General features: G+C 35.8%; 3 protein-coding genes across 3 annotated transcripts in view; 1 reads left to right on the forward strand and 2 right to left on the reverse strand.

Annotated features, from left to right (window-relative positions):
• Positions 1–222: 222 nt before the first annotated feature.
• LOC113496556 (zinc finger protein 423 homolog) overlaps positions 223–23,300 on the reverse strand; it is a 162,144-nt gene continuing 139,066 nt past the window's right edge. The window contains exons 2-4 of the mRNA XM_026875815.1: positions 4,290–4,520; positions 1,145–1,232; positions 223–990 (exon numbers count right to left, since the gene is read on the reverse strand). Coding sequence (XP_026731616.1) covers positions 834–990; positions 1,145–1,232; positions 4,290–4,520 — 476 coding nt within the window. The 3' untranslated portion in view covers positions 223–833. The remainder of the gene's footprint in view (positions 991–1,144; positions 1,233–4,289; positions 4,521–23,300) is intronic.
• LOC113496555 (protein transport protein sft2) lies at positions 1,873–4,106 on the reverse strand. Its single transcript, XM_026875814.1, has 3 exons — positions 3,772–4,106; positions 3,239–3,390; positions 1,873–2,878 (listed from the first exon to the last, which is right to left on the reverse strand). Exons 1-3 carry the CDS (start codon positions 3,955–3,957, stop codon positions 2,608–2,610), a joined length of 609 nt encoding a protein of 202 aa, XP_026731615.1. The 5' UTR covers positions 3,958–4,106; the 3' UTR covers positions 1,873–2,607.
• On the forward strand, positions 5,166–6,679 carry LOC113496553 (D-aspartate oxidase). The gene has a single exon (XM_026875811.1). The coding sequence runs from the start codon at positions 5,411–5,413 to the stop codon at positions 6,419–6,421; it is 1,011 nt and encodes a 336-aa protein (XP_026731612.1). The 5' UTR covers positions 5,166–5,410; the 3' UTR covers positions 6,422–6,679.

Consider the following 23,300-nt stretch of genomic DNA (forward strand, 5'->3'; position numbering starts at 1 on the left):
GAGTCTTGTATTAAGAGAAAATCCATGTTTTTGTAAATTCATTAACAATGTATACTTTTTAAGTAAACACTGAAGTCTTAAAGACCCAGATATAATTTTGATTCATGGCATAAAAATATATGCGTTTTTTACTGACTTGTTGTTTTTAATACCTTTATAGCCTATCTGATGTAGTGGATGTCGTTGCAAATCCTTATCAAGAATTTGTTCAGTCCCTTAGACCTTACAAAGAAACAGTTCAGAAAGCGCGTAGATTGTAACATCACATGAAACGCTGCTCAAGCGAGTATTGAAACTAAAAGTAGGTATTCATATAAATGTTGCATATTTGCAATCGAGTATACGGCTATCCAATATTGAGAGCATTTAATAAAAAGTTGACTTCATTGTCTGAGTTTATACTAGAATAAATAACTGACTTGAGCAACATCCAGTAGAACAGTTATTGCCACAGTAAGATAAAGCGCAAAAGTGTAAAGTGTTAATATTATGCAGTTTTTGTCTCCTTGTGCCTATTTATTAAGACTAGTAATTATACATATATTTATTTTACTGAACTATCGAAAAAGCTAACTTGTACAATTTGTATCTTACTGGGGTAATTGCTGTGATAATTGTGATGATCACAAGTGCAGAAATGCTCTAACCCTTTTCACTTTATTGAGGGGTCGGTAATTCCTGTCTGTTTTTCAAGTAAGAACAGGGTTAGGCCGATTTCGCTGGTTGTTTGTTACAAAATACGCGTTGCTTTATTCAGAAGCATTGTACAGAGATTTTTACACAAAAGTGCCCAATTTAGTAGGCTTTTCCCCGGCAATAATGAGATGGTGGCATTAGAGTAGTCGATGTTTATCCTCGTGGCATGTCTCGAGGTCGCTGTCCTCGGAGTCGGAGTGTGAGCAGTAGGAGGAGTCGCTCCAGTGCTGGAATTCCTCTTTGTGGTGCTCCAGGGCCATCAGCGAGGGGAACAGGCTGTCGCAGGCGCTGCATCTAGAATATAAACACAAACTTATCAATATTTGAAGTGCGATTAGTTCGTCTTAACTTTAAAACTTTATAAAAAAACGTAAACTATTACTCTTACTGGTTTACATTTTCATTATGAGTATTCCGGCAAGAATTTTGAGTCAGCATTTTTACTCACCCGAAATGTCGTTTCTTTTGCTGATGATCCCCAAGTTGGCGACGAGATGGGAAGGATCGGTCGCAAACGTTGCAGGTTAGAGCTTCGTCTGTAATAAGAAAGCTATAATTTAATATCCTAAATTGAAGTTGAAAAAGTTATACCTCTCTCAATTTGTTATAAATAAATTACAAAATGGACCATTGAACTTGGCACGTATTTAGATCTCACATCGTTGCCGTTGAAGTCAGCAATCAAAGCGTATTTACATGGTATTATACTTTTCTAATATTTTAGATCTTTGCCTTTGATGGGATAATCAATACTAGATTGGGCCGTTATAGGATAATTGCGTGATCTTTAGCGGCACGAACTTGGTAGATTTCGATCACATTGCTTCGACAGAGATAAGTCGCCTGTATGGGATATGTTTTGTTGTGGTATGTCTGGGACAGGTAGAAAATTAGACTCGACCGATTATCAGGCTCAGGATCATGTAGCTCATTACTTCCTTGTTTTTAGAGGCAAAGCCACGGTGTTGTAAATATCGCTGATTTATTTAACTGTTACAAATAAAGGGTTTTTAAATTGATTTATTTTATTTTATATATTGAGATTACTACCACCCAAAACGACTTAATTATGGTTTAGGTTTACTTTTATGGTGAAGTGTCACACATTGAACTTTTCCCAGGTAAAGTAAGGTCAAAAGCCAAGAAAAGGGGTACTTATAAATAAATACAGTAACATAGGTAGGTTTTAAATTTATTTGAATAAATCCTCTTACAAAAAATATTATTTCGTTTTTTTTTGTTTGAGCACAACTATTTGTATAAAAAGCTTTCTTTCACAAGGCAGTATGAATAAGATTCATTTTTGTGTAGATTTAATTACTAGGTATTTCCATCAACATCAATCTCAATATAAAATACACGATGAAAATGATATGTATTTTGAACGAAATAAATGCATATTACATAAAAAGAGGTCAACAGCCGAAACCTTAAGATATCTTACAAATTAAAATAATTTTAAATTAAGAATCACCATTATTAGCATAGTAGTAACATAACATCGAGATTATAACTTTTTGTTAGGAACATGTAAATGAAATGTTTTATGAAAAACTAATTGCAGTGATTTTTGTTTATGTTATCTGCTCTAGCAGGTATAATTGTGATGTGCAAATTTTATTTATACAATAGGTGTTAATCAAGTATTCAAGGTTTATAAATGTATTCCTGTTTGTGCGATTGATATTGAAAAGCAGCCTAATTGAATATATAAACAGTTTTTATTGGTATAACATGATTCCCATTCCAGTTGATCTAGAAACACTCTAAAACATTCAAACTTCATCACCATTTCACTAGCTATCAATATAAAAATAACAATCTTAATTACTTGATATCAAAACTTATATCAAAGTATGTTCAAATAGGATACTAAATGGCTCTAGCCCATATATATCTGTCAATATAATGTTATATAGGTAGTGTGTTAGATACAGATGACTTGAACATGCTGCCGAAGAATCTCATTCCTGATGAGCCTCCAGGGATGGAGCCCATCATCATCCAGAGGAGGGCCACAACTTGCATGACCGCACAAACAATGGTCCATGGTGTACTTTGCAAATGTAATGCACAGTACAGTGTTGCAATAAGTGTCAGTCCATAAAGTGATGTTGTCAGAGCTCTCTCTCTGCTGAACATTGACTTAAGGTGGTTCCAGGGACCGTAGAGAAAACTGAAACTGTTTAAAAAGGTTTAAGTATGTAAGTTAGTCAAATTTATGTCTATAGATGCACTTATAAGAAGGGAATAACAAAAACATCTTAGATAAAGCCATTTAAACCTGTTCCATTCGAAATAAGAAATACAAGCCTTTTTTTTATTCATCTACCAGAATGAAATCTATTTGTAAACAATAGGAAAAGTTCTACATCAAAAAATTATTATGTAGATAACATTTTATTGGCAATAAATGATTTATTTGAAACCTGTATGATAGCTATAGGTTGAAAGATTTTTCTGGGTATTCTTGCAAACTTAAAATAAATAGTTGATTCGAGTTGGACTTTCGCTTTTTTCTGCCTATTTGTTTGTACCATACCTTGTTATAAAGAACATGCTGCCTAAAGTGAAGAGCAAAGCAAACTTCCTTGCTTGTAGCAGTAATATGGGTATGTAGAGGAAGGACAAAATGAAACATAGTACTCCAAAGAACAGACAAATGCCAAATCCCATAAATCTCTGGGTCCTGCTCTGAAACAGAAAATTAAAAAAAATAAGTAATAAATCGGTCATGTGGCAACATGTTCACATAATTGCTAAATGCTATTATTTCATTCATAATAGCATTTCATCTATTATTATTGTTGTGTAAAGACTGTAGCCAAGGAAAAAATGACCCAATACCCTGGTTTAAATAATTAACACCAGTGGAAATATGCCAATAAATTGAACAATTAACTTCAGAAACAGACACAATACTGTTATAATTGAACACAAAGCAGTCCAAAATGTAAGTCGTAAAGCTGAAGACTTATGATGTTGTATTGATATGTGTCGCAAATAATACGAGTAATTGGAACATAGTGTACACAGTGATTCATGCAACAATTAAAACGCAGTTTTATCACTTACCAACGTGCAATACTCCTTCTGAACATTTTCAAACCAAGACGCAGTAGTGCTGGTAGTACTTGGGGTTTCATCATTACTCCGTGTCATAAAACTTGGAGTTGAAAATGATGGTAAACTAAAATTATAACTTCGTCGAGTTTCGTTTTTAAGCAGGTATTGATCCAAATCTGTCTTTAAGTTAGCCATTTTCGACCAAGTTGCGTTATAACTATTTAAGTTGAGGCACAAAAACAATCACAGAAGTATTCTAAATTCTTTTACAATTTCAAAATATATCACTAATATCACTGCCCACTTTGTGATGAACAAAAAACGTCAGTCAACTTGACGCTAGAAGGAACGTCAACATTGAAACTTTGGCAACTAGGTGAGCCATAGACATTTTGTTACTCGATACTCGTATGGCGCATGCTCGAGTTTGGTATCGATTTAAGTAAAACACCACTCGATTTTTTACTTAATTTAAATAATGGTTTGCAGAAAAATAGGTAACTCAAATTTAGTTTATTGAAACATACCGTAATCTGTATCATCGCTGAAGTCGTCATGAGCATGTCGACGAACGTTGTTATTATATCGGTCATGCGCACAAGGTGGGCAGACACCGCGTGTATCGCGTTCATCCAAGTCAGTGCTGCTCGCATCTGATTCTATTTCTGCTTCATCGATGTGAATATCATCAGTCTGTCTGTTATCAAGCTTTTCATTCGATGACAATTGATTGTAGTTTTTCCGCGGAGGCCTGGACTCTGTGAACAAATGCAATGAGTGATATTAGTCCACAGGTAGCTTGTGTTGATGACAGATGCATCTAGAGATTGTTTACGAACAATAAGAGCTTAATTAGCCTAACAGCAATATTTATACGGTGTAGTAGTGGGTCTATTGATAGCAACTTAAACGGTAGATACCTAATCAGTCCTCATGATGTGATTATTTTGGTCAATCTGCTTTATCATGCCCTTAGGTATGTTCCCCCATTAAATATATTGTAAGTAGGCACTCGCACAGGTCTCAAAAGTATAATCATTGAAAAATAAAATTAATGTAGGTAAGTAAAAGTAGTAAGAAATGTAGGTAATATTTGGCAAATACTTGTTGTAATAAATAAAAGTTAATAATAAAGTAAAAAAGGTGGCCCCGAAACTGTGAACTATTAGTTCCACTTTTAATGATTGCTCCCATAGTAGTAAATGAGTCTTTAAATGGGTAGGTACATAGGCATAGGCATAAAGTTCAGACAATAAGTCATCATCATCGGTATCACAATAAGTATGTGTATAAAATCGATTTAAATGTAGCAGTCACGTATCGAGTTTTTAATTTTACTTTTGTCACACAGTTTAGATAAGATCAAGGTTAAATAGCGGCATCTCATTACATAAAATTTCGCGCAATATACACAATTGGTTCAGTATATTGAGGCCCTGCGCCGCGAACTCGCTTCGGCCTTCGGCCTTCAGCCTTCGGTTTATTGTGTTCGTTTAAATAATTGCTAATTGCTTATAAGTAATACACCGTATATTTTAATAAGCGTTCTCGATCGTAAATGAACGTATGTTAAATATAAACAGCGTCATATACATACATCTTTTTGTAAACTCTACTTGTATACCAGATAAGGTAATAAATATTCAAAATGAACAACAAGCCAAAAGTAGCAGTAATTGGGGGAGGCGTGGTGGGCATCACTGTGGCTAAAGTACTGCAAGACCAGCTGCAAAATGTGGATGTCACTGTGTTTGCTGATAAATTTGAAGAGGATACTACGAGCCACATAGCCGCCGGCATATTTAGACCAGGAACAAGTTTTAAAGGACCAACTACGGAAATAACTAAGAAATGGATCACAGACTCGTGGTTTTTCTGGCAAGAGTTACTCAAGACACCCGAGGCTCCTCAAATGGGTGTCATGGAAGTCTCAGGATATATATTTTCTAAAGACAATTATCACGTTACCAGGAACCATTTAATTGAAGATTTGATACCAATTTACAGAGCCGCCACACAAGAGGAATTAAAACTTGGCCCCAAAGGCACTAAGTATGGTTCCTTTTTTACAACTTTAAAAGTTGAATGTGGACACTTCCTGCCATTTACACAGAAAATTATTGTTGAGAGAGGAGGCAAGTTAGTCAACAAAAAGATTGAAAACTTTGCTTCATTATCCGAGTTTGATCTAGTATTCAATTGCGCAGGTTTAGGTGCCAAATATTTATGTAATGATCACGATTTGGTACCTATCAGAGGTCAGGTATTGAAGGTGAAAGCTCCTTGGGTGAAGACCGCGTTCTATGGAGATTACGATACATATATCATCCCGGGACTCAATGGGATAGTCACGTTGGGTGGAACGAGGCAATACGACAGTTATAACTTGAACTACTGCAAATATGACGGAGCCGCAATATTGGAGCGTTGTTGTGAAATACTGCCTGACTTGAAGAACAGTGAAGTTGTGGCTAATAAGGTGGGTTTGCGACCACACAGGATCCCGGTGCGCGTCGAGGCGGAGCTAATTAACGGAATGAAGGTGGTGCATTGCTACGGCCACGGCGGCTACGGCGTGATGACCGCACCCGGCACAGCAATAGATGCGGTGGAAAAAGGAATACAACTATTGCATACTTCTACCAAGAACAAATTGTAAACAAGCCGCCTGTTTTATTGTTCGTATCTCGTAAAGGCGGTTGATAGATGTTCAGTTTACCTTAGGTATTTGTATACTTATTTTTAAAATATAAACATCTAGAATTTGCAAAAAAGTCACATGATAAATATATTATTAGATATCTAAGTGAAGATAAAGACTTACAGTTATGGTTATGAAGATAACTTTTATCACCAATAAAACTACAACACCAATTGTCTATTTGATATCATAAAAATAAATAATGTTGCATAACAATGATTGTTTTGTTTTTCATAACGCAATAAATGTAAATGTTGAGTAGAAGGAGTGAGAATTAAATTAATTATAATATTCTAAACCTTCTATTAATCGCCCTATCCCGGCAGATAGTATTGCAAGACACCAGAACTGCAGGAGATCTTATAGTGCACAAACACAACATTTCCTGGATAACCCGATGATTGTAATCCGACAAGACCGAAGAGCGATCGGACTAGGACCCATATTTTGACATGCCTTACGAAACAAGTAAACTGACATATTAAAGTCGAACTCTATACTCGAGAAGTCGGTGGGTGCCCTGGCATCGAAGTCGACACCTTTGATAGTCAGGCAGTCTTAGCATAAGGCTAACACAGCTTCTTATACATTACGCATGCTTTGGCAAGGTGACAGGTAGCATGGTATTTGTATTTGCAAAAGTAAAGCTAAGCACATAATTTTATAAAAAAAAATCCCTAGGCCAGTATAGTTATTTTCATATTATTACTAGCAGACGAAATAGCGCGCTAAAGCTAATCAAATCTACATAAAACTCAGGTTTCTCAAGGTTACTATCAAACATAAACAGTAACAAGAAATTAAGAGTATTATGAAACGAGTGTGTTAGTATCATCGCAGTAATTAGGACTCGTCCGGTGCAACTCGTTCCCAAGGACCGGTCGCGCCACCTAGCTCTAGCTCCCGTCAAGAACGTAATAACATATTTTATTAGCTAATTTACGGTGCTTGTCCGCTGTTGCCAGACTGATTTATTTTCTAATTAAATAGTGCAAGTACTCGTAGATAAAACGTGAGTTGGGTACAGGCGAGCTTGGTAATGTTTCTTTGTTAACTGGTAACAAAATTAGATTTTTAGAATTTAGAGTAGATATCGTGTAAAAAGTCTTTCATTTTATAAACGTCGTCAGATTGTATATCAATAAATTCATATACGTATTGGTTACATGCATTCTATTTATTCGTTTGATACGCTCGTTTCATAGCCCAAAGCAACCGAAATCGTTTAACACAATAATATATAAGTATATACAGGTAAACTACAACTGCATCTGTTGATCGATCACAGGTTAAGCTACTTTGAATACGGTCAGGCCGTGGATTGGTGGCCTTCTATGTCATAACGAGAACCTCTGTGTTTCAGAAAGGACGTGCAATTGTGGGTCCCGGCTGTTTTTTACACAAATTTGACAGTCGTAACGGGTAGTCAAAAGCTAGAAAGTCTGACAACCATTCTAACTAAGGGGTATCGTGTTGCCCAGGCCACTGAGTTAAGGAGAACAGATAGGTAGTTAAAAACTACTTTTAGCTGGGATACCCGGTATAACAACATGGACAGACAAACGTATTACCTTATTGCACAACTTTAACGCATCATTATAATTTAATAACTCACAACATTTTTATATATTTATTGATAATAGTGACGAGTTTGACCTTACGAGTCATTGATTGTAGCATTGATTGTAATTTTCCTAAATTAATATGTAATCAAGAAACATAATTTCGGACGCAGCTTACAGCGATGGGTTTCAAAATTTACATTTTACGGAACTACCACTATATTTACTACATCACAGACTATGATAGGAGGAGCTCGTGGCTGTGCTATAACCGCAAAAGTGATTCGATCACAGGTCAAGCTATGCTTGACGCGGTTGGTCCGTAGATGGGTGACCATCTTTGTCATAGCGAGTTCCTCCGTGTTTCGGAAGGCACGTTAAATTGTGGGTCCCGGCTGTTATTCCTACATCTTTGACAGTCGTTACAGGTAGTCAGAAGCTTGAAAAAGTCTGACAGCCAGTCTAACCAAGGGGTGTCGTGTTGCCCAGGTAACTGGGTTGAGGAGGTCAGATAGGCAGTCGCTCCTTGTAAAACACAGGTACTCAGCTGAAACCGGTTGGACTGGTAGCCGACCCCAACATAGTTGGGAAAAGGCTAGGCCGATGATGATTTTCAGCATAGTCTCTTCCCAACTAAGTTGGGGCTGCTTTCCATCTCACAGGATGTAGTAAAGTACCAGTTTTTTTACGAGGATTCCGACCTGTGCAACACGATACTCATTAGTCAGACTAGTCTTCAGACTTCTGATCACTTGTAAAGACTGTCAAAGATGTAGGTAGGCATAAATAACAGCCGGGTGCCTTTCGAAATACGGAGATACTCTTTATGACACAGATTGACACCCATCCACGGACTGCTATCATTTCAAGAGGTGTTGTACTTCTTTTACTTCAAGGCAATTACAATTTTGGAAAGGAGACGTAGTTCTGCACTGTGCGCAGTTTTATTTTATAAATACAACAGTACATACTTCTTATGAAGATGGTGCTAAGCCATCAAAGAATTTCTGAAAACAAAGTGTATCGCAGATTTATCGACAGATGCCTGAGTTAACTCTCAATGTGCTATCTACGTAAGCTTTGAAATGTTTAGTTGGCCTCTTATGAAATTTGAGAACTTTGATCGAATTTTTCACTATCTCCAAGTGTCGTGGAAATCGCGGCCAGTGTTTCATCAGTGATAATGAAAAATAAAGGTTTCATTTAGCGTAAGACAAGAATACAATTAAAATCTAAGAACCTCATTGTGAATTCACCCACGATGCTCAGAGTGCCTATCGAGACTAATATATAGTGGTTAATTATTGTTCTCCCAGTGATTTAGGCTCTCGAGGTAACTTACTACATACTAATTACATATTAATGCCCGTAAAAGGATTATCGCGTACTGTACGAATGGGTGACAGAATAATTACTCATTTAAGCATGCAGGTTACAGAAGTGGTACTTTAGTATTATGGATACTTGACAATTTTGTATGCATTTTTTTTTCTCTCAGGCATGGGTATTTTTTCCTTGTGTCGTAGGGGGATTCACAAACATTTAAGTCATATACAAAGACACCTGGATTCAGGACAAGCATTCGTGGATCATAGAAATACTTGTCCTACCTGGGGATCGAAACCGCGACACATCGTGATCAGTGGGTGACCTCAACCACTCGGCTATCTGTGGAGTCAAAATTCCTCATACAATATGACCACTACTTTAAACTGAACTGTGTGTTGGTTTCATTGTTGCAATGTCTACGAGAAACGATTAAATAAGATATTATTTTTACATTTTATCGTACGTATTTTCATGTTCCTACTTTTATGACTCTCTGTAAAAGGGGCTTAGTCATATGCAGGCGTTTTTAAACAGTATGTTTTACGCTAATTAGTGACAGATATCCAAAAATACGGATGAGGTTGTGGAATTTCTATTTAAGCTGTTAAATTACCATAATGTGTTCAATGTGAAGATGCCTACAATCATCCTTTTTAGGGTTCCGTATTTTTTGTCAGGGCAGTGAAAAGTATTAAACATAGGTAGGTAGTGAAACCGATGTCTAAACACATTATTTACTATGAACTCAATACTGAAGATGGATGAACATTTGCGTTGAAAAAGGTATTATATCTAAAAGAGCAATAAAGACTACTAAGTTACCAGAACGGCGGGAACTTTCGCAAAAGTATGTGCCATAAAGCTTCGATATTAAACGCTATGGTCTCATATCTTAACCTAAATTCTGAAGATTTACGTCTTGAAAATTCGTTATCAAGCCTCTATTTTAAACTAGGCATTGTTCTCCCAAATGAGAGCCTCTTATTGTCCCGAAATAAATGAATGTCTATTTATTCCGTTCTATGTTCATGACAAGATGACAACACATTTGTTATCTGTGGTAGAAGGCAGTTATTCATTCGTTCAATTAATTATTTTGTGACCTGTTCTAATTAAGACTTATGTTAATAAGGTCAACCATATAATTGGCAATTTCTTAATTGATGATATTTTGTTTTGTGGCTTTTCGTATCCCGTGGGACCAGTAAAATTTACCCTCAGATTATTTTACACGATGAGGAGCATTCTAAATGGATTTATTCCAATGTAGCGAAACTAACTATACTTAACTATCCAGGGTAACAAAAATGTACGGAACGGAACATAACAAATAATGGAATGCCGTAATTTGATTTAGCCATAAGTATTAGTCTTGGTCGTAATTCCGGTGTAAACATCGCGCACCTGTTTAAGACTTATCTAGTTTAACCGGTTTTAATATGTCACACGACAAACATTATTATTCAACATGGTAACTTGCCAGCGCAATATTTTATAATAGTTCTACGCCTACTTTTTATTATTCTGGTTAACTTCTTCTAAAACTTGTGTCAAATCAACACAAAAATATCATTAGTTTATCTTTTATTTACAAACCTAGGCGAATAAGTTACTCACATGATTCATATTTTGTTTGTATGTATACAAACTTATATGTCATATAAAAACACGACGCCTCTGTCGTGTTTTTATATGACATATAAGCTGTGTATTCCGGCAACTTTTGTGCCTGTACTATGAGATCTCAAAGTGGGGCTTTGCAAATGCAAGCAAGACGCCCGTGCCGCACAGTGTATGGTGGCGTTTCGCTTGTTCAACGACAGCCTTTCTTTATACTTCATAGTACAGGCACTGAACTTCTGACTAAAGAAGAGTTTAATAACACGACAGGTAGTTACCGCTGTTCGGGGATTGTATCAAATTAAGCGTGAGCTCGCACCTGAGACGCCGACACGAACGTGTTTGCTCACCTTGCAAGAATATACTCGTAACTCATTTGTTTCCACATCAAAGAGTTCTATATCTAAATGGATGCTCAATATTTAATAGCTCGTTCGGGTTTGTGTGAAACTTTACTGTGTTATTGTGTATTCATAATGTTTCTTTTTAGGATGCAAGATGTTTTCAATGGAATATGCGTACATGTTTAAGTTTTCTTAATTTATATTAATGGTGTAGGTAGGTGTAGGTGTAGGTGTACTTCTACATGTCGTGGTGGCTTTGCATGTATGGATTTGTATGCACGAGTCTTCGGTTTAAGCCCAACGCAAAGTAAGAACGTGACTCTTACAAAAATTCACGCACGTAATTGTTAATTATTTTAAGACTCCTCTGGCTAACTGTAAAATAGAACACACGCTAGCGTGGTAATTAATATTCAAACCTTCTCTATATGGGAGGAGGCCTGTGCCCAGCTACCGGGAATCTATAACCTAGTATTATAATATCTGAAAACCTTTGCAATCAATTGAGTTACATTACTCAGCTTAAATGCTTGACAAAAAGCGTTCCAAACGGCACAAACCATTTCCTTCTCTTTATTTAATGTTCCTCTAGTTGAGAGCAATATAACCTCTTAACCCGATGATTCAGTTACCATTACGTCAATTACAACGAGTACACAACCCCGTAGCCACTACCACTAGTGTCCAGTATATCGAGGCAGTAATCGCAGTAACATGTTGTCAGTTTGTTCAGCACATGTGACTGCACCCAATCACTTAGACCTTACAATATAAATGTTTACTATGCATACTGGAGGAGAACAAGTGGGGCTATATTTAGAGCAGACGAAGAGTGAACATCTGTGGCGGATACTTTATTTAAATGATGTTTGTTGCTAATAATACGCGTTTATCCATGTGTTGACGTTGAGTTGATAGGAAAAAAATACAAATATTATGGCTTTTGTCGGATTTACTGGTTTATCTTATTAAATTTATTTAGACATCATTAATGTGCTGGTGGTAGTAACTATGTTATGAGAAAAATAAATTATTTTAATATGCAAATGGTGCATTTAAATAGTAAAATAGATTTTACGAATAGCCAAATGGTTGAAGTTACCACGCCAAAACTACTGCGCGTTTAGGACAAGCGTTAGTGTGATCCACGGCTCTGGGTGTCTATGTGGATGTGACTTGAATGTTTGTCAAAGACAGCAAAAATATTAAATACGCTTTGTTAAAAAAATGCCATCCAATAGAAGCATTTTGTAGCATAAAATATTTCAATTTATTCACAATCTATTTCAGTAAAGTAAAAGCTGTAAAAAATATAAAATGTTCCATGAGCGGCTCTCGGCAGCTACATCGGTAAATCGTAGTAAAGGGCTTCCCGGCCTAGGATTTGTAAAAATATGGAAAGAAATACGATACGTGATAGCAGACGTACTCGTAGCTTGAGATAAATAATTCTGTAGCCGTAACACCTACGCAGGCTGCGTAGCATGCACACCTGAAAGTGCTACGCATACTTAGTGTTTTATATTATTTTATAAGAAGTGCGGAGGCATAGAATGAATAGTAAGAACTAGATAGGTAAGTATTTTGGGGTATAAATTATTGTTTTTGAAAAAAATGTACAGTCGATATGACTCCATTGGGACATTACGCTTGTAATAGTATAGAAACGGTATTTATTATTTAATCATTTATATAAAAAATTATATGCTTGACGTAACCTCACTAAAACATTATGAGATGTGAAAATTCTTTCAAATCACTTGAATAACAAAATTGTAATTTAAACGTTTACCTACACTACGGCATTTGGCCACAATCAGTATGTCAATAAAGTAATCAAACTTGGGCATTAATACCATACCAGACGCGTACACAACTGGGTCATTACATATACATATGTTGTAAGTACTCATATTTGTTTTAGCAAATCATTATAATATCATTATCGGCCCTAGCCTTTTCCCAACTACGTTGGGGTCGGCTTCCAGTCTAACTGGATTCAGCTGAGTACCAGTGTTACAAGGAGCGACTGCCTATCTGACCTCCTCAACCTGGGAAACACGTAATCATTATGATAGTACCTTTATTCCCTGTATGTTGTGACAATAGAGTGACGCCCCATTAGCTACCCGCAGGCGCACCCCCCCTCTATCTATCGACAATACTCATTTGTCTCCGCCATGACAGTCATCCTTGACATATACCTTTGCCAAGGTAATGCCGTTGCAGAACGTTTTGGTTTTTCTGACTAGGTCTGTTTATACGGACCTAAATTCAATCGTTAGGGTATCAAATCACTCTGTTAAATAGCTCTTTATCAACATTTAAAGTATTCTAGGCAACATTAACACCCTGATTTGCATACCTTTTGTTGCTTCCCCAGTGTTTTTGCTTGTAGACAAGAAAAGTCATAAGCTACCGAGCTTTTTTACTGTCTATGCAGCTTGCTCAGGTTTAGATGGCTTAATGAGCTCGACTCGTACATGAAGAACTGGGAAAGTCTTGCCATAGACAGGGAAAAATGGAAAGAGGAGAGGGAGGCCTTTGCCCAGCTGTTGGACAACATGGGCTTATAATAATGCGGTAAGCTTGAGCGATGACTTTGGCCGCTTCAGTAATGTACTACAGTACTCATTATATTTTTAAGTCTTTTCTAAATAGGACACCAAATGTTGTGCTATCACTAGTACTATTCTAAATTCTGGGCTATAACCTAGTACGAGTACGATTAGTGGGTTATACGTTAATTTCATGAGGACCTTTCAGATAATATAGATATAAATTTATTTATCCATCTTGACATGGGTAAGATCATACGAACTGACTGCTGTCACAACAATAACCTACAGAATTCAATTACGTTTCGATTAGTTTGGACTGTTGTGAGCACACAAGTTTTAAATTACATTCGACTTTACGATACAGATTGATAAACCAAAGCCCCTTTAAAATACGAAATAATGTTCGTTTCTTTGAAGCCTGTAATCAAGTCCCATTGATACAATTTAAAAACAAAATAAAAACGACAGTACCTACTGCTTCATTGTACATCAGATACTAATCTAAATTGTACGTTTTTAGGCTATACCAGATATAAAAAAAAAACATCATTATAGCATTAACTTGTTTGTATAATAATATCGAAGTAAACAAAATATAACGTTATGAGTCAGAATTAAAATTGATGAGCCGCAGCGAGACCAGTGAACTAGTTCATATGAAGCAGTGTCATACGAAACAATGCCGTGATTCAATCAGAAGAAATATGTACACACTTATTATGTTAATGTTAAAAGACATATGTGTGTGTGTGTGTTTATGTAGATGTGGTTTCGTATATAACAAAACAACTTAAGCATTTCTGCACAAATGTTTGCTTCAAATGCATCAATGAAGTGAAACCATCCAAACTAGAATGAACGGTTTGTAGAAAATTGCTTTTAAAAGAGATGCCATGTAATAATATCTTTATTTAAATTCTGTATTTCTGGTGGCGTGCAATAAAAAATATTCTCTAAAATCTGTCTACTTTACACTAGAGGCATAGAGTGTTTACAATGGTAAACTGGGCACAACGATGTCTTGCTATTACGATTCCCGAGAAGGTAGCTCATAATTTTGACCGAAGTGAATTTCACAATTACAGGTGAATTTTTCGATGCATAATACTAGTACTTTGTTCTTAAAACTCATAAATATCGTCTCACGGGAACATCCTTTAAAGCTTTATAAGCACTTACCCGTCACCACAGTATACTCGTTATGATTTTTCATTTAGTTATAAAATATTATGTCAGCCATCAAAGTCACAATATTTATCAATCTCCTGAACACTTCCCGTAGGTTATATCAATAAAGCGGCGATATTGCTTGTCTTACGACCTTCGAAGTAGAATTTAAATTACTGCGTCATTACTCAAACTCGTGAAAGCTAATATCTTTGAGATCGTTTTATTTGAAAGAGGAAAATTAGTTGAGTTAAATAGAAAATCTATTTTGTACTCTGATGAGCGAGGCTTGTAGCGACGGCCTTTTGATTTTCAAATTAAGATCTTTTTGATACGTACATTATATGAAGATTCATATAACACGTGAATATAAATAATAAATTAGAATTAGCTTACATACGAGGCGGTGAAAAAAATGTAAGATGATCTCTTTGATCTTGTGATATCTTGATTAATTTATTTTCGTTTAGCCCAATTCGAAAAGCGAAGCAGGAAACTTTTTAAAGAGAATTTCTTAAAAAAAAAATACAAATCTTCTTAAACTTTTAATGGATATTTTAAAGTTTATACAGTCGGATTGCCCGTAACATTACTATGATCACTAGACAGGTCCCTCGCTTGACCATACTTAACTAACTCAGTCTAACCCCCTGAAATATGGGTCGCTGTTAATATTTGAACTGAGATCGAAATTTGTAATTCTGACAAGGCGTCACTTTACACAAGTCAGAAACACCGGATTTGCATAGCTACAGAGACGGACTGGCCGTCTCGCATAATCCAGGAGACTATTGCAAGATGAGACATTATTTACATTAATAAGGACATTCGACACTATGCTTAAAATGTTATTCTTGTCAATGTAGGGATATGGTTATGTTAATGTGAGTTCATTTGTGTCACAGTGTCTCTGTACTTTGTGAAGGTACAAATCATATCGATGGTGTTAAATGTTACTAACTGTATCTAATACTTCAGAGAATATCATCTTTTTATGCGAATGTAAAATGTGGAAAAACCCTTCTTTTCTGATTTAAGAAAAACTAAAAGATATTTGATTTTTGGTAAAGTATATTTGTACTCTTAAAAGAGTGATTGCCGTAAAACTGACACAATAATATAACCAGTGAATTTATAATACTCAACATTAATTCCAATTTATTCAACTGTTGTTATAAGTACAGTACGATATTAAGGATTGTTTCTATGAATGGGAAAACAATTAGAAATGAGAGTCGAAATTGAAATGGTCAATTTCATCATTGGCCTAGCCTTTTCCCAACTATGTTGGGGTCGGCTACCAGTCCAACCGGTTTCGGCTAAGCACCAGTGTTTTACAAGGAGCGACTGCCTATCTGACCTCCTTAACCCAGTTACCTGGGCAACACGATACCCCTTGGTTAGACTGGCTGTCAGACTTTTTCAAGCTTCTGACTACCTGTAACGACTGTCAAAGATGTAGGAATAACAGCCGGGACCCACAATTTAACGTGCCTTCCGAAACACGGAGGAACTCGTTATGACAAAGATGGTCAACAATCTACGGACCAACCGCGTCAAGCATAGCTTAACCTGTGATCGAATCACTTATGCGGTTATAGCTTAGCCACGAGCTCCTTTCTGTAACAATAAACAAATAATAAGCTAATACAAAGATTTTCCTATACTATATATAGATATATCTGAATAAATTATGCTTTGATTGTAGTTCTGAGTGTTGATGGAGTTGATGGAGATATTAGTATAAGATTTCACTCTTCCAGAGCCCCAGAACTCGAAGTGCCCTTTTCTCTTTTTAGGTAGGATCCTTATACTATAAATTACCCACCAAGTATTAAATAGGTCGGTGGAGCAATCTTAGCTGTCACATCGTATAACACAGCCAAAGTTGTCTACGCATTTGTAAAACTGATACATATATGTATGTACAGCTCCGAAATGTAAAAGAATTGAAGTGAAGAGCTGAAGACACATACAAAAAGTGGTATATATATTTAACTAGCTTTTCGCCCTCGACTTCGCCCGCGTCGAGGTCGGTTATATCGCGTTTCCAAGAGAACTCTTCAAAAGTCCGAGATAAAAACTGTCATATGTTCTTGATCAAGGTCAACTCTATCTCTGTACCAAGTTTCATTAAAATCAGTTCAGTGGTTTAGACGTGAAAGCGTAACAGACAGACAGACAGAGTTACTTTCACATTTTTAATATTAGTAGGGATTCTTTGGACTATGCCATCTTTACCGAAATTAATAAGTAAAAAAATATTAAATTGAAATTAAGTACCCTTTGTTCCCAGCTCTCAGTCAGGTCAACGTTATCCTAGACTTTACTTAAATAAGTACAAAAGTAAGATATAAGTCAATAAAAGCAGCAAATACAAATTAATTTGTGTTTGTATTTATCATTCAAATTCTTAGAATTTGCAATCACATTTTAGATACTGAGAAAATACTATTTTATAATGTCAAAGTATTTTTGCTCGCCAGTAAGTTATTGTAGTCATCAGTGCCAGCTTTAAAAGGGCTTAAATAAAGGTGATGCCGTTGTCGTTATATTCTCGAGATACCACGCTATATTGCAAACTGTTATATATATACTGTTACTGTTATATCCATACTAATATATAAAGCTGAAGAGTTTGTTCGATTGTTTGTTTGAACGCGCTAATCTCAGGAACTACTGGCTCAAATTGAAAAATTCTTTTTGTGTTGAATAGACCATAAACCACCACGCTGTGACTAATAGGAGCTAAGATACAATGGAGATTGTGAAAAAAACCGGGCAGGTATACCTAAATCAAAACTTATATCTTCTACCCACGGGGACGAAGTCGCGGGCAACAGCTAGTAAATAAATAAATGAATTGCCGTGCGAAGTTTCCCCGTCTACACAATAAGTATTTATATAGGTCGTAGGTACGACTATACTTTTTTGATATGCGAGTCCCTCATTAAGTTATTTGGTCCTCGTGTCACAAACATTCAAGCGCAAAGAAATCCAGACTCGGAGCAAGCATTCGTGGATGACAAAAATGCTTGTGCGGGGATCGATCCTGCGACACATCGCGATCTGTGAGTTTTAGTTGGTGACCTCAACCACTCGGCTATCCATGCAGTCCACGCAGTATGGCGGCAAATGGGCATATTGTTTGACAGAAAGGGGTCTGTCTAGGACGGTAGCAGCTGATATGACCAAAATCAACACCTACTTTAGTTAATGCCAACTGATTTAAACTGTATTATATGTATATTCCTCTCCAGAACGCAATCTGTCCCCGCTCCCTGCTGCGTGGCTTGCAGTGGTTTGTCTGTGTGCATTCGAGTGTGACGTCACAAAGCCCGTCAGCTGACAGGATGACATGCAAGTTGCGACCACATTTAATAATGATAATGTTTTATGCTTATTATTCAGGGAAGCATTTTACTACCAAACGATAAAAAAAAATACAAACAAAAATTAAAAATGTATCGAAGGCTGATAATTTTTTATTGACGGCAGAGTAGACTTTTACGCGCAAAAATATACTAATACTAGCCGTTGCCCGCGACTTCGTCCCCGTGGTTAGAAGATATAATTTATGATTTATACCCTATTCTTTCCACATTTTCCATTGTATCTTCGCTCCTATTAGTCGCAGCGTGATGGTATTTAGCCTAAAGCCTTCCTCGATGAATGGTCTATTCAACACAAAAAGAATTTTTCAATTTGGAAAAGTAGTTCCTGAGATTAGCGCGTTCAAACAAACAAACACTTCAGCTTTATAAATTAGTACATAGAATATAGATTTGAATAGCACCTTCTAATTCATAATTACATAATAAGTATATTTAAATAAATGAAAATGTCTTCCTTTGGCGCCGGGACTTAAGATAAAATATACCATTAACAGCAACATTCTTAAACATCGCCGGAATAATCAAACAATAAGTTAAGTCTTAACTTAATCGATTTAATTTTGTATTATAAGTGTTACTTCATAATATTTTTTAGGCTTTAAGCCAATTTAAACAACACAATTCAAAGATGACACAGATAACCTATGTATTGAAAGTTATTTAAACTAATATCCAGCTGTTGTTACTGTATATATCAAAAACTGGTTATTTTTGGAAATATTTAACCAACATAATACTGTAAAGTTCAAAGCTTGTCCGTAACTCTATAACATTTTCAATTAACTGACGCTACTGACATTAAACAAAGGACAACGTAATATGTGTTAGTTACAAAGTTAACTCATTACACGAATATAATACGAATATTACTATATTAAAATGACATCTAGTCTAAAGCTAAGCAAAACTTGTAATATAAGTACAAGACAACACATAAATATACTTTACCCGAGCAATTGTAAAGGATTGTCATCATCATTATCCACAGCCTTTATTTTTCCACTGCTGGGCATTGGCTTCCCTTTTCTTTTTTTTATAAAAGCTTGTACTAGCGTATCCCTAATATTATAAATGCGAAAGTAACTCTGTCTTTCGGTTTGTCAGTCTGTCTGTCTGTTACGCTTTAACGTCTAAAACTCTAAACCATTGAACTGATTTTAATGAAATTTGGTACAGAGATAGAGTTGACCTTGAGAAAGAACATAGGGTAGTTTTTATTTCTAGAGTTTTCTTGGAAACGCGATATAACCGACCTCGACGCGGGCGAAGCCGCGGGCGAAAAGCTAGTAATATATATATTTGAGTCAATACAATATTCTGTACAAAATATTACAAGCGCTACGCATGTTCAATATCAGTTAATTATCGTGGGTTTTCGGATGAGGTATAATGGGAATTTATCTTCGTGTAGCTTTATACGGCTTTTAAATTAACATTAAGCGGTCGTTGTGTTATTCAAGGTCATACATTTGTGATGAGTTTGTGTGTAATTATATGTATGAAACAAGTAACGATGAAATGTTTCAAATGTTAATTTAAATAAACAAATCGTAATGGAAATTCTGTTTAAAGTTAAAATTATGAGAATAGGTAGGTAACCTATTCTCATAATTTTTGTTGGTAAATGTTGTGTGTTTATCAGATTGCAATATAGTCTTTTTTCGGGTTGGGATCGCTCTACTAATCCTACGCGGTTGTTTGTATCGCGTTCCTGTAATGATGGGACCACAAACTAAAAAAAGGGTAAAAAAGGTCTTACCTACTAGTAATAAAATTGAATGAATAACTCTTGTATCGTATCCTTAAGGTTTATAATAAGTTTAGAGTTTTCATTCACAATATTATACACACATTTCATCTTCACGTATCTACTTATACCTCGATTTCACTTAACCTTTTTCATTCCACATCGAGACCACATTAACTGAAAGATACAGTAACTGTTATTAAGAAACCAATTGTATCGAGAGAGTTCCATAATGGAAAGAATACAAAGAAAACAAACCAGAACGAGTTCCAAGTTTTTAATTTAAAGACATCCTTGGTTAGTGTTAATATGTTCGTTTTTCCATTATCCCGGGGCTCCGTTCGTTCGTTTTTCATTTAATTAAGTTGGCGGCGGGTGTCAGCAGTAATTGTATCGTCGTGGCCCGTCACGTGCGCGCCGGACGACGGACAAAGCTCAAGTAACACTGTTTAGGGAATGTAGTGTGCATTTATAACCAAATCCCCTTCGGTTTGTAGTCGAGTATGCTAACTGTACGAGTATGAATTTAAAAAGTACTTATTTATGTAGAATTTATCAAGTCGTTTTAGTATGAAATTATGATACATTTTTTTTATGTAAATACTAGCTGTTGCCCGCGACTTCGTCCCCGTGGATAGAAGATATACATAAGTTATGATTTATACCTGCCCTGTTTTTTTCACATTTTCCATTGTATCTTCGCACCTATTAGTCGCAGCGTGATGGTTTATAGCCTAAAGCCTTCCTCGATGAATGGTCTATTCAACATAAAAATAATTTTTCAATTTGGACCAGTAGTTCGTGAGATTAGCGCGTTCAAACAAACAAACAAAGAAACACACAAACTCTTCAGCTTTATATATTAGTATATATATATATATATATATTAGTATTAGTATAGAAGTATAGACATGTAAGTAAGTATCTAAGTATTTTATGATACGCTCGCTATTTACGAACAAGTACTTCCCAAAAATGATTATTGTTTATTCGTTTAGTTCACATCATCTTTTTTAGACCCAATCGAAATATTTTAAACAAAAACAAATGAATTTTCCTGAAACCCTTTCTTTAATTTTCCTTGCGTCGACCTTTGTTACCGCTGAGTGATTTTTCTATAAAATGTAAGAGAAACTCATTACTGCGGAGAAAGGTCCGAGTCCCAAACAAACTATTGCCCAATGCCCACTGGTGGCAAGTTATTAAAGTAAGGCCGCGTTTTTTCAACAAATCTTGTTGTTTCCAACATATATATTGTATGCGTTTTCATAAAGGTCCCTCTTGTCAGGTATTGTAACTTTTCTATTGAAACTTGGTTATAGTTTCTCGGAGGTCACCTTGAAGTTACCAATGGAGGAGTATAAGGGAGTGTCGGCAATGGAACTCATGTATAGCAAAAACATGTCGCCGCTTTGTTATAATTGTGAAAGTGAATTAATAAAATCGTGAAAATTCTCCTCAGTTTGATGTACATTCCGTGTATTCTAATGCTGTACTCATAAAGATGTATTAAACGCCTTGGTTTGTTAGTTATGAGACCTTTTGATGTGCATAACACGTCATATCAAACGTTTCCAGTAAACTCAAGACAATCCACAACAGAGATTGTCAGGAATTTTGTAAATAATCAGAGGGAAATATGAAGCCGACCAAAACGAGCTCTGTTTTAATCTAACCCTCAAACATCCAATTTGATCTCAAATAACCCTCAGAAGAAAGGGATTTCACAAACAAGTTATTAAACAAACCTTTTTGCGAGTCTCGTCGGCGGCTGTGGAAGGGTTGAGTTTCCATCCAAGTTTCGCTCCGATGCGGATTGGAAACACCCCGCCGGGAATACTTGCGGCTGATTAAACTTGGTTTCAGTTTTTTAAATCCGTCCCTGTATTATGTCTTTTTAAAGAAGTTTGTGGAAGCTATATGCGGTGTCGTGTTAACATCATGCTCTATGTGTGCGACAGTGATAATCGTGGTCATTTTGTCAAGTCATGAACAAACAATTATGATTATGATAATATAGTATGAACTATTATTATCAGTCGACATCTATTTATAGAACTAAAGTAAAATATATCGATCACATGATTCAAATGGCGTAATAAACTCATTAAGTGTAGGGATCTATGTCGATTACAGGATTAATTGACAATGATAAAACTTTTACGATTTTGATGATCTTTGTTATAAATAAGATATGAGTTTAAAAAGGAATTTATGCTCTAGTGTTTCACTGTAGGGTTTAGGCCTTCCTTCCAATTACCCTGGTCTTTGGCCAACACCGGGCAGTGTGATATTAGTGATGTATCCCTAGATAAACCATTTAATCGACCTGTTTCCGTACAGAAATTAATTAAAATCTTCCACAAGTGTCATGAGAACACACTCATTTATAAATCAAGACAATTACATACACGAATAAAACGAAATTAGGTCTTAACCACAGCTGTTAGTGCTCAACCCCAATCCCGCGAATATGCGGCGACATATTAAACTTAACGACAAACACCGCAATCATTGCCGTCTTAATGGGCAAACTTGATCCGAGACGGGACAGGAACGAGCAATGAAATGATAATATACTTATATTACCGCCCGTTAATGAGTGAATTAAGTTCATTCGAGTTTTATAATGACTATTACAAGGAATTATCTTGTTTCTCAGTCTACTTTAACAGCGGACCATTTATTTGAACCGAGAAATATGTAGACACATGGTCAAAGAGTATTACTAATAAAGAATAGTGAACGTCCAGTACGTTCACTATTCAATATGAAATATTAAAGTAATTATTTAAAACCACCAAGCCCCAATGGGACAGCTAAGTTACTTCTTCTCCGTATGAGAAGAATGTTGTTTCCCAACAACCTTTTGTTAACTGGGTTCTTACATTGAATTGAAGGATATTAAAAACAAAATTCATTTTTTTGCCACCTACATGTTTTTGAGGAGATACCCATTGTAACAACATCATTAAAAATAAAAAATAATCGGCTGACCGCCTTTTTCTTACGGTTTTCATAGAAATTGAATTTAGATTTAAACACAACATTAAGAACTCTTATCATCTAACGAAATAGTACACTTACAAACATACATTACAAGCGACTAAGT

The sequence above is a fragment of the Trichoplusia ni genome, chromosome 8, assembly GCF_003590095.1.
Source record: "Trichoplusia ni isolate ovarian cell line Hi5 chromosome 8, tn1, whole genome shotgun sequence".
Lineage (NCBI taxonomy): Eukaryota > Metazoa > Arthropoda > Insecta > Lepidoptera > Noctuidae > Trichoplusia > Trichoplusia ni.